The 16,833-nt window shown below is 35.1% G+C and overlaps 1 protein-coding gene across 1 annotated transcript in view; it reads right to left on the bottom strand.

The window, feature by feature from the left end:
* Positions 1–5,227: 5,227 nt before the first annotated feature.
* GADL1 (glutamate decarboxylase like 1) overlaps positions 5,228–16,833 on the bottom strand; it is a 270,173-nt gene continuing 258,567 nt past the window's right edge. The window contains exon 15 of the mRNA XM_063452215.1: positions 5,228–6,952. Coding sequence (XP_063308285.1) covers positions 6,779–6,952 — 174 coding nt within the window. The 3' untranslated portion in view covers positions 5,228–6,778. The remainder of the gene's footprint in view (positions 6,953–16,833) is intronic.

A 16,833-nucleotide genomic window follows, 5' to 3' on the forward strand; every position in this document is an offset into this window, starting at 1 on the left:
ATTTGCTGCGCTTTTCACATCTAATTGGTATGCATAATGCAACTAGATCTTTCCCCAGCCTACACAGGGTACGATCACTCATATTTACGCATTACTTTTGTGGTGCTAAAATTGCTTAAGAATCAATGCCATCAAGAGGGCAAAGTACTATAATTAATGGTTGTGACTCACACTGTCCTTAAGGGATGTACTAAAGGTAAAGGGAAACATTAACAGTCATTAAAAGTCAAGCTAGTACTGTCATTCATTCTTTGTTTTTATTCTTGATCAATGGTGGTATTAATCCCAAGGCATGGCAAAGAATAGCCATGATTTTAATAAGTATTCAACATTGTATTTTTTCTTTGTTCTGATAATATATTTGTATTAAAGTTGTTTTGTTTTAAAAAAAAAAAAAAAAAGACCTAAGAGAAGTAGACAGAGATATATGGAAGGCTGTGTTCAATGAGACACAACCTTTTACTGTCAATTTTCACTATTAATTGAAAATGTTTCAATTATTTCACAATAGATATTGCTATTCATTTTGAAACTAGAGCAGAATGTCCTTGAGTGCTTGTTTGTTTTTTTTGTCTGCACAATTCATTTGAGATAGGGTAGACAGATTCATGTTGATAGAGAGAGATACAAGGGTTTGCTAAGATGAATAAAGGGGCATACATTGGAGAGAAAGAGAGAGACTGAAACTAGACTGGAGGAGAAACTCTGAAAGAGAGAAACAGAATTCTAAAAAAAAGAATGGAGTTTATATTATATCCATCCACACACAAAAAACTAATTGGAGATTGAAAATAAAACCAGATTTTGCCTCTATAATACTAACTTAGACTCACAGAATTTAAAGTAAAAAAAATCTGTATGGTCCTCAAAGCTCACATTAAAAACATGACCATAAATACGTTGTTTTAAAAAAATGAGAACATATTTTATTGCTTGATAATATAGCACATTCAATTGCACAAAGAGAAAAAAACACAAATCTTATCCAATTTTTTATTCATTTTGGAAGACCATTTAGATCAATTTTTATACACAGGTATAATGTGTATGTAATTAACAAGTAAAACAATGATGAACATAAATTTATCTAATCTGTAAATTGTTTGATTAAAGTTTTGCCTTATATACCAACTTTGAAATCCCTAAGAACTTAATTTATCTGGAAACAACATTTTGCATACACATTTTATGTTCAAATACACATTTCATTTAGTTTGTTTTTTGTTTAATTATAGATCTCATCATGAGATTTTGTATTATTATCACCCCCATTAAAAAAAAAAAAAAAAATTCTATACCATGTGCCACTGGCTAATTTACCAATTCAGAGATTTAGCTCAATAGTTAAAGGGACACTGTAGGCAATATAACGACTTCATCTTATTGAATTTGTTATAGTGACTGGAATCCTCTGGCACTGTCCCTCCATTCACTGTTAAACCATTATTTAACATTGAATGAGGGTCTCTGACTACCCACAGCCCATCACTACTGGAAGTATATATAAGGCAGAGATGACACACTTCATTTTAACCATACCGATTCATACCTGCAATGGGCACTGTGACAGGCTGAAAGAAGTAAGCTGACAATATCAGCCAGTCATAGCCACCCACCGCTACTCCAGCCAATGCTTTCTGATTAGCCCTTGCAGCACAGAGGGGATGGACTGCTTGTAATATCTTGTTTTACAGCTTAGTTTATATGTTCTGGTGAGTAGAATTGTTCCCTTTAGGCTTTTTGCTGTAAACACAGTTTTTTTTTAGAAAATGCAGTGTTTACATGGCAGCCTAGTGATTACTCCTTAAATGGCTGCTAAAGCTGCTTCCTGGGGCAGTGCTGCAGAGTAAGCAGCACTGCCATTCAGTGTGGCTTTACCCTCTGCATGCAGACACTGAACTTTCCTCATAGAGATGCATTGATTCAAGTAATCTATTTGAGGAGATGCTGATTGGCCAGGGCTGTGTTTCATTTGTGCTGACTCTGCCCCTGATCTGCCTCCTTGACAGTCTCAGCCAATCCTATTGGAAAGTATTGTGATTGGCTCAGACCACCACTTCTGAGGATGTCAGCAGACATGAGCAGATCAGAGGCAGAGCCAGCAGCTACAGACTTGCAAGTAAGATTTGACTATATTTAGGGAGGAAAGGGGGGAACAGGGGGCCATGTTTGTGTTCCTGATCCTATAGTGTTCCTTTAAAAACAGTTTAATGCTGAGTGGAAGGATTGCACAAGTGGACTCCAGACAATTCAACAGCTTCAATGAGATGAAGCAGTTATAGTGCCTATAGTATGCATTCCCATTGGCTAAACTGTGAATGAACATCAGAATTTGCATATGGTGCTTTTATGACACGGATGAAAAGACAAAATATTAGAATCAAATTTAACACACAATAACAATTATTACAGTCAAATGTGGCATAGAATGGTAATCTAGAAATTCTATCAATTATATAAAATAAAGAATAAAAAAGAAACGGAAACATTTTCATCACAGAATGTCCTTCACACCTTTAACCCCTTAAGGACACATGACGTGTGTGACATGTCATGATTCCCTTTTATTCCAGAAGTTTGGTCCTTAAGGGGTTAAGGATTATAGGCTTTTGCTAACAACACTTGATATTGATATTTGACAGTGCCTTGGTGTCGTTGTGGCAAGTTAACACAAATAAAAGATCTCTAAAAAGACACACCAACACAAAGTGCATTTGACAAGTTTTGGCCTCATATTCAAGCTGTGTTTTGAGTAACATTCAACAGTGACTGACATTGGGACAAAGTCAGCAGTTCAACTAACATTAATCTCTCATTGGTTAAGCTGCTGTTCACCCTCCAATCAGGGAGACATTTTTTGAAAATAGAAAGTGTGGCTCGGAGGATCTTGTAATATTGCACCTTAGATGTTTAAACAGGCAGGAAAATAAGCATGAATATAAGACCTCATCAAAAACCAATCAAATGCACATTGTGTTGTGTCTGGTGTGTTCCTTTAATATAGATCTATAGAAGTAAGGAGAAAAACGCAGGTGTCTATTTACTAACACCAAATGTGGTTCTTTAGGGGTCCAATTATTTTGTTTCTCTATGCAGTTAGCTCCACTTAGGTAAATTCTTCAGCTAGTATAAACATGGTACTGTCCCAAGTAAATGGATTAAACCTGCCAAAAATGACGACAACAACAGTGTTCTGTATAAAAAGAGTTGGCAAGAAAGTGGGATTTCCTTACAAAACACTGTTCTTTCTTAAAATGTATTTTTTTATCTTTTATTTGATAAGTCTTGTCATCTACAACACAATATAAAATGCTATATATGTTTGGTAATTAAAAAATAATATTTTTTTTAGTTTTTTTTATTGTACTCACAATCATAACTACACATGTAAACGAGGCTAATTTTAAGAACTAAAACTATTGTATTTAACCAAATAAATCTACATGTACATTCAACAACTAGTTTTGTATTTTGGCATTCTAATAAATGTAGGTTTCACCAGTGGGTGATTACCTAAGCTGTGCATTGTACTTTTTATTTTTCTTATGTTGATTATGTTTGCTAATCCAGCCATAGCAATCTATGTACTTATGCTGTATAGGTAAAATGTTTTTTTTTTTTTAGATTTTTTTCTGCTATATTTGAGTGTGCACACTCCTACATATTCCCATTTATGTCACACTAGTTTTAAGAACTAAAACTATTGTATTTAACCAAGGTAACCCACATGTATATTTAACTAGAAAAGAAAAAAAAAAGAAGAAAAAAAATGATTATATATATATATATATATATATATATATATATATATATATAGATAGATAGATAGATATATGACAGTTTATTTTTCTTGCATTGCTAATCGACCTACCCAGGAAAATAATTAATTTCACATACATGTCAAAAAGTGCTTGGATTTTGGTATTTCAAGGAACACCCCAAGCATGATAACCTCTAGAGTGCGCAGTGACTTCCTTCAGGGAGAACCATATCTTACTACTTTTATCATTTTAAAGAATGCAACAGCATGTTTTGAAATGTTCTGTAACTTTTTAGAAATAATTTAACATTTTTTTAATGCAATGCGGTAAAAGATATTGCCTAAACATTTGTACTGGATTGCCAAATTTCCTACACTGACCGTATTAAAAATATAAATATAATCGTATAACAAATACTTGGCAACATCGTCTTTTAACAATTGTTATCTGACACAATTCAAATGAATTCAACATTCAAAGTTCAATGTATTGAAGATTGAATCTGGGTATAGTTTAGCAGAAGCTGATTTTAATGTGTTATTAAAAATGCAACACTGTTTTAGTAAACATTTTAGTAAATGCACCAAAGTTTAATACCAAATAAGTGAAATCTATTAAATATTTAACACAAAAGTAGTGACACAAATTGGTATTTAAAATTATAATGCAGACGATTACTGCATTTTCTTTTGGCCAAAAATTGTTAAAGCACTGTAACACAATCTTACATAATGATCCAATTCAACAAGTTCAAGGATAGAAACGTATACACAATATAGTGAAAATAGGATCAGAAAAGGCCACAATTAAATGTAGAATTCACTAACAACTGGCTCGCAAACTTTACGTTTAACTATTCAGGAAATAATTTATAATATCCAAGAAATTGTTTACAATTAATAAATATGGTTATGTTATTAAATAGTTTCTGCTTTTAAAGTAATGACAATTAATAAAGAGTGAAATTTAATTTGTTGTGAAATTATTTAAATTTTATGCGTCTAAACATAATAACATCATCTATATACCTGTCATCTGTGTATACACGGCAATACTTCATATTTTTGATTCTGCTTACATTCTGCTATACCTAGACTTGGAGACGTGTTTTAGTCCTAACTGCAATTGGTCGGAATATGGGATGATCAGGTCATCAGTCAAATTCTCCAACTTATATGTAGCCTAATCGCTGACCAAACGAGCAGTTGAACACTTGCTTTCAGTCTGAATTCCGCCCCTGGTGTCAACCAAAAAAGAGATGACTGATGGGGAAAATAGATGAGTGATCACTAGGGAATAGTCACTAAATGATGATTCTACTCACAGATCGAGAATTGAGAAATAGAGGGGAAAAAGGAGGAGCATTGAACAAAACAAAAACATTTATATAGTTATATTATTAAATATATTATTTACATATTTAATAAATATAGAATATATAAATATAGAATTTACCAGATGGCTGGAAAATGCTAGTATTAGTGCACTGTAAAATATACATAATATGTCATACTAGGTTGACATCCTTTCTCAAGATGACCACAAAACTGATGCTCCTTTTTGGACCTAAAATAACATGTTAAACAGAAGTGCTCACTTTATTCCATTAATGCCCGTTCTTTAATCAGCACAGCTGTCAGAGGCCTGTATAAGGCCACATCTCCATATATATGTTTTGCTTGTGTGATCTGGGTGCTAGTTTACAAGTAAACAAGTTTCCTAAACTTCTCACCTACTGCTGTCATTTGATTTGCTCTACCACATTCCGGCATTGTCTGGATTTGCGTTCTACCTCTGTGCTTGCTGCTGCCTTACCGTCCTAAGCTTATAGTTCTTACTGCTTGTATACATCCAACTGTACAATTACAGCTTATTCTCCCTATAAGCCTCAACTGACATTTGGCCACTGTACTGACTACCATTATTGTCCGCTCCTGATCCTGTCTTTTCTAGTTGAAGAGTTTGATTCCATAGATACCAGTAAAATTATCAGACATTTCCATAGCTACTCAAACTTAAGGGCTCATACTGAAGAGCAATCAGTAGGAGCATGAAGAACTCATTTTTGGTCTCGAGGTGTATCCAAAACCATCTTACTTTAGAAGGCCAGCATTACTGTGAATTCTAAAGATATTGTTGCAAAATGATTCACTTTTACATTCGATAAATACAAAAAAATCTTGAACAGAACATCTTACAGAATCTAATCTGTAAGAAAAATATCAAAACTTAATAGTTTTTTCTGCGCACTAAGAAAGATTTTTGTAGTTAAGAAAGATTGTCTGACTAAACTATATGTGAATGAAAATGTTTGTTCTCTAACCACTGCTCTATACAACACACATAATCTAGCTTTTTTAATATAAGAATATATATTATTGTTAAAATACATACGTGGATATATTATACATACACTTTTCAACATCATCTTGATCTTGTATAGTAAGTCTTTACCCATTTATTAAGGAATTATCAATTTATCCTTCTAGATATATAGTTTTTATGGAAGCTCAATTCAAGCCCTCTTCTGGGCTACAAATAACTTGCTTGTAACCCTTTAAAATATATCTTACAGTGGTACTATATTAGTTGAAGATTAGCTGTGCTTATCAGCAGAATCTTCCCAATAAAGCAGTTCCTATTTTTACATTTAAAGCAAAACACATTGTACTTTTAATTGAAGTCGAAATTCACCTTTTAAAAGCTCTAGGAAGCTACTAATGATACGCATTGACATTTCAATATTGATTGGTTATATTTAATGTACCAGTAATTAACTTGAGCTACCATTCAGCGTTAAGGTAATGATCATGTTTGATTTAATTAATGAAAGAAGCAGATGCGATATGATGCAATTTGCTTAAGACCAACCAGAAACTCTGTCTACGTATAAAATCTGTATTAATTCTGCAGCTGTTGTTCATTTATGTTAACATGAAGTTTAATATTGTTAAATGCATCAATAATTCCTAATAGGACACCATGTCCAAGCAGCACAAAGTGCTGCTATCCCACAGCTACAAGTCTCTGCCAAGACGATCAATCTCATCTAGTACGAAGTCCATGTCTTCACGGCTCACTTGGGGACTGATGATGATGTGACGGAAAAAGTTAACTTTATCCCGGTGGGGTTGGTAACCGACCATCATACTCCCTTTCTTCATCATCCTTTCCTTAATAACTGGAGTAACCTGCAAGTTAAACAAGAAGGATACGTTAATATTCACGTAACAAAGATATGGCTACAAAACTGGCCAACTGGGCAAGCAGTAGGTATATTTAGATATCTGTAGACAAACAAATTTAGACCACCCAGGTGCAGTGTATGTACAATAAATAAAAAAAGATAATTACTTCCTTTTTGATATGGTATAACAAAGGATTCCTCTCAATCCTCAAGGTAAATGAAAAAGTAAGATATACATACTGTTTATATATCTGGGTATATATTACTTTTTCAAATTTAGATATCTGCTATATTTTGGCATCAAACCTGCAATTATCTTATGAGCCCCTGACAGTTTCTGGCTTACTGAATACCTGGTTAAAGTTGTCATGTATTCATTTTGCGTTATTTGTGTAATTTTATTATTTCCCTATATCTGCTATAGATTTTGTAAAGAGAGAGACTAATAACTTTAAGGTACTGAGATTCTACTCTTTGGCTCAGATAGCTAACCACTGGTTTCAGCATCTCAACGTAATATTTATACTTAGTAGTAAAATACCGTTTTGTTTTTTTTATCTATAAAAAAAAAACCTAAACTTTTGATCTAAAAAGCCATAACTAAAACAATTATTCTTTAATAAATCACCACTGACAATAATTAATCTTCAGAAATATGTTCAACTGATCAAAGGTATTGATTCAAAATAATATTTTATAATTGTCTGCAACTTTTAAAAATCGGGGAAATAATCTTAACCAAACAATCTAAATATATTTCCCTTAGTTGTTGGTACTATGACCCCAAAATAATGATTGGTGTTCTGTTTGATAAATCAGATTATGCAGTATTAATTGATAAATCATATTTCGCAGCATATGTAAGTTGATTTTGGAAAGCACTTTAACCCCTTAAGGACCAAACTTCTGGAATAAAAGGGAATCATGACATGTCACACATGTCATGCGTCCTTAAGGGGTTAAATGACATCCATGCTGTTTTACTATTTTAGGAATTTTGAAAATAAGAACTCGCACTTGAAAATATACCAATGGATATCCATTAAACTATGAAAATGAGTTGACACTTTATAGTGTTTGGGGTAAAGTAGAACTATTTGTTACATGTTTATCTCATAGGAATACACATTTACCAGCCATGACTGCTGACTCCTTCGATCACCAAATCCCGTTACCCTTCCATTCCCAATAAGTAACGCAACACCATGTTAAGTGGGTAAGGGCAATGGCCACAGCTTTATTTAAACCAGCACAACCAAATACTGTCAGCTGCTGAAAGACACTGCCAGGCTCCCTCAGCATTGTTCACCAGTAGTCTGGTAATTTTTCCCAGAATTCCATGCTTTCAACTGTAAAACCCACTGTATCCATTTGGTTGCTATGCCAACTCTTCAGGGCAGCAGTCATGCTCCCCCTCCCTATTCGCTCCGGGGGTTGGCCTGAAATATTGTAATTCCTAAAAACAACCTTTAATTCATGCCAATTTATACAGGACATTCATATTCTCTTTAAGCTGAAGTGACATTCCATCACGTTTTACTCTTGAGTTTCATGTGTTTTCACCTGGCAGTTGACAAAAAAAAATATAAGATCAGAATTGGATTACATGATATGCAAAATGTTAAATGTATTCCAAAAGTGATTTAAGAATAAAATTAGACTCATCTCTGAAGATAAGTATCTTGAAATATCTGAGCTCTGTTTTATAGAGGAAAAAAAAAAAACCTGCTAATACTCCCCTAAGATAATTTACCTTACTTAAAGGGGAACTGTTACATCCCAGGATTTTTAATATTGAGTTTACTTCTCTAATATAGTAAATATATAATGTATTTGTGAGGAGTGAAAATTAAAGTTAAATGTAGATATCCACATTATTTTATTCTGCAATAGGACACCTCCATCTTAGCTCAGTGTTCTAAGCTCTGCCTTGTGCACCTGGCAACCCGTATTAAAATAGAGAACAGGAGAAATTGAACAATCTTTCTAAATTCCCTCAAAAATTGCCATCCTTGTCCAAGCTTTGCCTTGTCTTAACTGGATTTTGATGTGATTCACTAATCTTTGATGTACACGTGAAAGAAAACAGAGCATTTATGTAAAAAAAAAGGTTAACAAAACCAGAAGTGAAACCTGCATGCATTTTGCTATTTTTTTATTTTTTTTATTTTGTGTTCTACAGCAAACACACTGCTCAAGCCAAATGCCACGGTATTTACCTATATGAGCTAGAAATGGTAATGCAAGTGATCATGGTACAACTTCCCGTGCCTAATTTTGTTTAGAAAGGAAAGAATTTAAATATGGCACAATCTTTTGTTCAGTGCTGCCAGTAGATATTTGCATGCGAAAAGTAGTTTTTTGCTACTGTTAAATGAGGTGCAGCAAGATGAAGATGTGTCTTTTAGGCATTTTGTGCCTGAATGTATAACAGGGCTCCGTAGCAATAATTCACAGTAATATCTTTAAACGACAAATAATGTATTTAGAAAGCACTTTGTATAAGTAAGATTCATTGTTCCTCTTCTAAATTACATTTAGTTGCCCAAATTGTTATTAGTAAGTCATATAAAATTTTGTAGAACATCCCCATTCCTGGACACCCAACCAATCACACCTCGAAGAATAAAGTGTCCCTCTTTGATCCTATCAAACGTTGTGAGGTATGTTAACGTTATGTAGCTCAGAGTACTTACAAATTCATCTGGTTCAATGGTTTACGAAACTTTTCATTTTATCTTTTAAACTTATTCTATCTTAGGTATCGATCGATTTAATATTGTTAAATGAGCTTTCCAGAAGATTAAATATTTTGGATACACTTTTAAAATAATTGTTTCAACATATTTAAACATCAAAAAATATATCGTAGATAAAAAAAATATCATATAGAAAAGTTTCAAAATATTACAAAATTACCATGTTCTTGTTATTTTTAGCTGTCTAGCCAAGTGCTAAATGTGTTTAAGTCTTGGTGTTGTGTATTTAGTGGCCTTTGGGTGTCCTTTATCTCAGTTAACAAGTCCTTTGTGAAATTTGGCTATAGTTTCTTTTCAATCGTTGTGTAAGCATTAGTAGAATATTAGTAGAATCTAATTGTGCATCTAACAAAAAAAAGCAATCCCCACCAAAAATTACAGTACTAGAGTACTTTTCCTCTGCCTTGCAGAGGCGTTGGTTCAAAAATGGAGCTATGATTTGCTATGATTTGGAAAGATCGTACCGGGCATGTCATGGAGATGACAATGTACAATCAAGCGTTTGCCCTCATCATCAGTGTGATATGTTTTTGAAAATAAAAGGCTTTCATTTTATTAACTAGAATAGAGGTGCCTCTCTTTTTCAAGCTATGACAGAGGTTGCACAATGTTTAATGGTATTTTGTGTATATTTTAGGTGAAGAGCGTTTACTGTTATATTAAGTGAGGAATTTAATCCCTTAAAATTAAAGTAACACTCCGGACTCCTAATGCTGTATTCTTACCTTACAAATGAGCAGATTTCAATAGAAATTAGCACTTTTATAAATTAACCTTGCAACCCCTTACTGTTAAGCAGACAAGTCCGTTTATTTCCTGGAAGTTTAGCACAGTGGGGCTAAACTCAAGAGGCAAGCAATACTTGTAAAGACTTATCATTGAGCCGCATTGGGAAGTCTGTAATTAGACAGTCACACAAAGTCTGGGCAGGATTAGAAGAGGAGGACTTGTAAAGGCTTCAGACAAGAGATCTGCACACTTTCCAAGCTGTTTTTAGATATACCCAAGGAATGGTTGAAGTCATCTACCAAAGGCATGCCTAAGGCACCAATATGTCAAGCATGAATATGAAAAACAGAAATATCTATATATCAGCAAAACAATATGAAATGTCCAATGTTGTGGATATTCCACAATACAGTTGGGTGCTGGTCATGACTTCTCTGTTCTTATGAAGCAGTGATTGGGATGTCCCAGTCCTTTAGTAGGTACTCACCTTCTGCCAATGTAGAGGTAATGCTGATCAAGCTACTTTTCAGCACAATTATATTTGTGTATAGTGTTGCATTTCCTTTAATTTTTCTAAAGTACCAGCAGAAAGGTCTTCAAATAGTTTTAATGCTGCATGTTTTTCATTCAGGAACCATCTTTGTAGTCAGAAATTTTATCTGATATGCTTGAGCCATTGTTTACGAGCCATCTGTGCACAGTGGCTAATTCTTCCAATTTATTTTCTAAATGTCCTCTTTGCTCTCACATTGACTGAATATCCTTTCTCAGCACCTCTGTGGCCTTATCGACTGATCTTTTTAACCCCTTAAGGACCACACTTCTGGAATAAAAGGGAATCATGACATGTCATGTGTCCTTAAGGGGTTAAGGATTCCGGGAGACTGTCCAGCTTTCATTTTATTATATGTTCTGTGAGTTGAGAATGTGTCATAGTGAAAATGATAATGATGCTGCTTGCTTCTGAACTATAAGAAGGGGAGGTGGCTAGTTTGAAATCATCTCGGTCACCTGGATTGTTAATCCCGCTTCAAAGATCTCGTCATACTGCTGTCCAGTTTGCCTTTATTCAATCTTCGGATCCCTATAGGATCAGGTAGATATGTGCTGTGCTGTGAATTAGGTCTTATTTGAGAGATGCTATGTTGCAGTAGATATATAGATACGCTATGTTGTAGTAGGTGTATGAAACTCAGCAGTAACACATATTCTTTCATCTATGTGTGTCCACGCCACCCATTTTTTATTATGATTAAATCATTCTAAACATAAATAAAAAGGGGGTAAAGCTAACAGAAATCTAAAGTCTAACTTAGGCCTTGATTTAATAGTATTGGTAATAGATTTTTAAATTATTTGAAATCAGCTGCCCCGGGCCCTGTCCCGTCTGGGGGGCCCAAGACAGCAGCTCAATTTGCCCTGGCCCGCAAACTATGGGGGCCCATTGGGTGGCCCATGCACTTAGGGCCACCCGGTGGGCCTGTGTCAGCAGGGGCCCGGTCGGGCACGTTGGCGCTTTAACAGCGCGACCGGGCCCTTGCTTTTCGGCAGCCATCGGGGAGGAAGTGACCGCCCCGCGTCACTTCCTCCCACAGAAACCGGAACCGCGCGGGAGGAAGGAGGACCAGCTGCTCAGAAGGGGGCCAGGCCGGGAGAGAGCGAGAGCTTAACTCCCAGCCACCCCAGCCAGCCCACTGGACCCCAGGGAAGCCACCCTCCAGGAAAAGGTAAGAAACTGGAGGGTGGTTATCACATTTTGCATGAATGTCTGAGTGTGTGTGTGTGTCAGTATATATGTATGTCTATCTGTGTGTATGTGTGTTTCAGTATGTCTATCTGTGTGTATGTGTGCCAGAATGTCTGTCAGTGTGTCAGTATGTCTGTATGTGTGTTTGTCTCTCAGTGTCTGTGTGTTTCAGTATGTCTGTCTGTGTGTATGTGTGCCAGAGTGTCTGTCAGTGTGTCAGTATGTCTGTGTGTGTGTTTGTCTCTCAGTGTCTGTGTGAATGGGTTTCAGTCTGTCTGTCTGTGTGCCAGAAATTCTGTCAGTGTGCCAGTATGTCTGTGTGTGTGTGTGTGTGTGTGTTTGTCTCTCAGTGTTTGTGTGCATGTGTTTCAGTCTGTCTGTCTGTGTGTCAGCATGTCTGTCAGTGTGTCAGTATGTTTGTATGTGTGTTTGAATCTGTGTCTGTGTGTATGTGTTTCAGTATGTCTGTCTGTGTGTATGTGTGCCAGAATGTCTGTCAGTGTGTCAGTATGTCTGTGTGTGCATGAGTCTGTCTGTGTGTATGTGTGACAGAATGTCTATGTGTGAGTCTGTCAGTGTCCGTGTGGTTCTGTATGTCTGTGTTTGTCAATATGTCTGTCAGTGTATGTGTGTTTCAGTATGTCCATCTGTCTGTGTGTATATGTGCCAGTATGTCTGTCAGTGTATCTGTATGTCTGTGTGGTTCAGTATGTCTTTGTGTATGTGTGTTTCAGTATGGCTGTCTGTGTCAGTACGTCTGTCAGAATGTGTCTCTGTATCTGTATGTTGTCCATTTGTGTTTGTGTGTGTATCTGTATGTGTCAGTGTTTGTATCTGTATATATGCATGTGTGTCTGTATGTGTGTCAGTGTGTGTGTCGGTGTATCTATATGTAGTCAGTGTGTGTACCTTTTGTATCTGCATGTATGTCAGTGTTTGTATCTGTGTGTGTCAGTGTCTGTGTGTCTATGTGTGTGTCAGTGTCTGTGTGTATCTGTATGTTCTTGTGTGTATCTATATGCGGTCAGTGTGTATCTGCATGTGTGTCAGGTAGTGTATTTGTGTGTATCTATATGTAGTCAGGGGGGCCCAAGTAAATGCTTGCCCAGGGTCCAATCAAAATTAAAGACGGCCCTGTTTGAAATAACACTATAGGCACCCAGACCACATCATCTTAAGGAATTACATCTCATCCCTGTTTTTTCAATCCTGCAACTGAAATCATTGCTATTTTGTAGGAACGGCAATGTTTTCATTGCAGGATTAACATGTCTTTTATGGGTGTCACAGTGATAGCAACTGTAAGCGCTTCCACCACAACAGTTGAATAAAACTCCGCTATTTCAATCAGATGGTCTCATAGAGTTAAGGAAAGTCTCATAAATAAAGCTCACCTTTCAATCCCTCACAGGGGAAGCACCTAAATAGGCAGCAGGACATTATAGTGTTAGGAATACCTTTTTGCATTTCTAATGCTGTAGTGTTCCTTTAACCCCTTGAGGACCGCTGACGGTTCAGGACCGTCAGCGGTAAAACGTGCGTTTGGACCGCTGACGGTCCTGAACCGTCATAACGGTTTTGGGCAACTTACCTGATCGCCGTCGGTCCCACGGCGGCGATCAGCTCTCCTCCCGGTCCAGGGGGACTGCCTGTCTGCCCGGGCAGTCCCCCCTCGGCAGATCAGGACCCCACAGCCATGTGATCACTCGATCACATGACCGCAATAGGGGTCTTTGTATCTGCCTGCAGGGGGACTGTCTGTGCTGACAGGCAGTCTCCCTGCAAGTAAAAAATCATAAAATAAAGTGTAAAAAAAAAAGAAATCAGTGTAAAAAAAAAAAATATGTGTATATATATATGATATATATACATGTATTATATCTATATATACCTATATATAATATATGTATATATATAATATATATAATGTCACACTAAGTGTATTTTTATATTTATATATACGTATATTAATATAAAAATACACTTATATTTAAATTACACACGAATATATACAATATATATAATAACTATATATATGGTATATATATATATTATTATAAAATACAAATAATATGTTAATAAAAATAAATAACAAAAAAATAAAAAATATTTTTAATAATTAAAAAAAAATTATATATATATATTCAATTTTATTCTAACAGTATTTTGATATTGATATATATATATTTATATCAAAATACACTTAGAATGTAATGATATATATATCTATGTATAAATAAATAAATAAAAATAATACGAAATATACATATGTCCACATACAAAATTACATTAATAATTTCATAAATATACACGTAGACATCAAATATATAAATATGTATATATATTAAAATTCTACGTGCATATTTATGTAATATTTTTACCTAATTAAGTAATTTTAATGATTGCAATTTGAGGGACCTGCCTGCCAACCCAGGCCAAAAGTCCAGATAATTTAATTTGCTAGCACTGTGCTTAACCCTGTAACTTTCTATGACACCCTAAATCCTGTACATGGGGGTACTGTTTTACTCGGGAGACTTCGCTGAACACAAATATTAGTGTTTCAAAACAGTAAAACATATCACAGCGATGATATTGTCAGTGAAAGTGAAGTTTTTTGCATTTTTCACACACAAACAGCTCTTTCACTGAGGATATTATTGCTGTGATATATTTTACTGTTCTGATACACTAATATTTGTGTTCAGTGAAGTCTCCTGCGTATAACAGTACCCCACATGTAGAGGTTTTATAGTGTTTGTGAAAGTTACAGGGTCAAATATAAGGCTTGATTTTACTTTTTTTTTTTTTATTGAAATTTGTCAGATTGGTTAGGTTGCCTTTGAGAGCGTATGGTAGCCAAGGAATGAGAATTAGCCCCATGATGGCATACCATTTGCAAAAGAAGACAACCCAAGGTATTGCAAATGGGGTATGTTCAGCCTTTTTTAGTAGCCACTTAGTCACAAACACCGGCCAAAGTTAGCGTTTTTTGCATTTTTAACACACAAACAAATATAAATGCTAACTTTGGCCAGTGTTTGTGACTAGGTGGCTACTAAAAAAGACTGGACATACCCCATTTTAAATACCCTGGGTTGTCTACTTTAAAAAAATATGTACATGTTAGGTGTGTTTCGGGGATTTATGACAGATAACGGTGTAACAATGTCACTATTGATACATTTAAAATATATATATATTGAAACAGCAATTTCCTACTTGTATTTATAGGCCTATAACTTGCAAAAAAAAGCAATAAAGCATGTAAACACTGGGTGTTTTTAAACTCGGGACAAAATTTTGAATCTATTTAGCAGTTTTTTTCATTAGCTTTTGTAGATAAGTAAAAGATTTTTCAAGTAAAAGTCCAACAAACATGTTTTTTTTTATTTTTCACCATATTTTATTATTTTTTTTAAATACAATATATGACATAATATAAATACTGGTATGTAAAGAAAGCCCTTCTTTTTCGTGAAAAAACCAATATATAACTTGTATGGGAACCGTAAATGAGAGAGCGGAAAATGACAGCTAAACACAAACACCACAAAAGTGTTAAAACTGCTCTGGTCCTTAACGTACAAACATCGCAAAAACAGGCCGGTCCTGAAGGGGTTAATATTTTCGGATAAAAATATTTTTTTTCAAAATATAAAAATAAAAAAAAATACATCATATATATAGAAAAAATCAATATATCACATTACATTAATATATTGTGCATTTTTAAAAAAAAATATTTTTGATAATATTATATAATTTGAATAGCTTATCCAACAATATTAAATTTAGACCTTCATAGGAGCAAACCTAACTAAAGGAAACTATACAAAAAATAAATAAATAATCAAATCAAGGGGAGCTATTGGAAGACATAACCACGAAACTTAGTACGCAGGCTGCCCCATGAAACTAATTTTTACAAATTCTCTTACATCTTGTTTTATACATACCGTATATACTCGAGTATAAGCCGACCCGAATATAAGCCGAGGCCCCTAATTTTACCCCCCAAAACTGGGAAAACGTATTATTGACTCGAGTATAAGACTAGGGTGGGAAATGCAGCAGCTACTGGTAAATTTCTAAATAAAATTAGATCCTAAAAAAATTATATTAATTGAATATTTATTTACAGTGTGTGTATATAATGAATGCAGTGTGTGTGTATGAATGCAGTGTGTATATGAGTGCAGTGTGTGTGAATGCAGTGTTTGTGTGAGTGCAGTGTGTGTATGAGTACAGTGTGTGTGTATGAATGCAGTGTGTATATGAGTGCAGTGTGTGTGAATGCAGTGTGTGTGTGAGTGCAGCGTGTGTGTATGAATGCAGTGTGTGTGAATGCAGTGTGTGTGAGTGCAGTGTGTGTGTATGAGTGCAGTGTGTGTATGAGTGCAGTTTGTGTATATGAGTGCAGTGTGAGTATGAGTGCAGTGTGAGTATGAGTGCAGTGTGTATGAATGCAGTATGTGTGTGTGTGTGAATGCAGTGTGTATGAGTGCAGTGTGTGTGTGTATGAGTGCAGTGTGTGTGTGTATATGAATGCAGTGTGAGTGTGTGTGATGCAGTGTGTTGTATGTGTGTTGCAGAGCCTTGGTGGGGGGTGGGCATTTTTATTATTATTTTTAAAACAAATATTTTAAT

The sequence above is a fragment of the Pelobates fuscus genome, chromosome 4, assembly GCF_036172605.1.
Source record: "Pelobates fuscus isolate aPelFus1 chromosome 4, aPelFus1.pri, whole genome shotgun sequence".
NCBI lineage: Eukaryota > Metazoa > Chordata > Amphibia > Anura > Pelobatidae > Pelobates > Pelobates fuscus.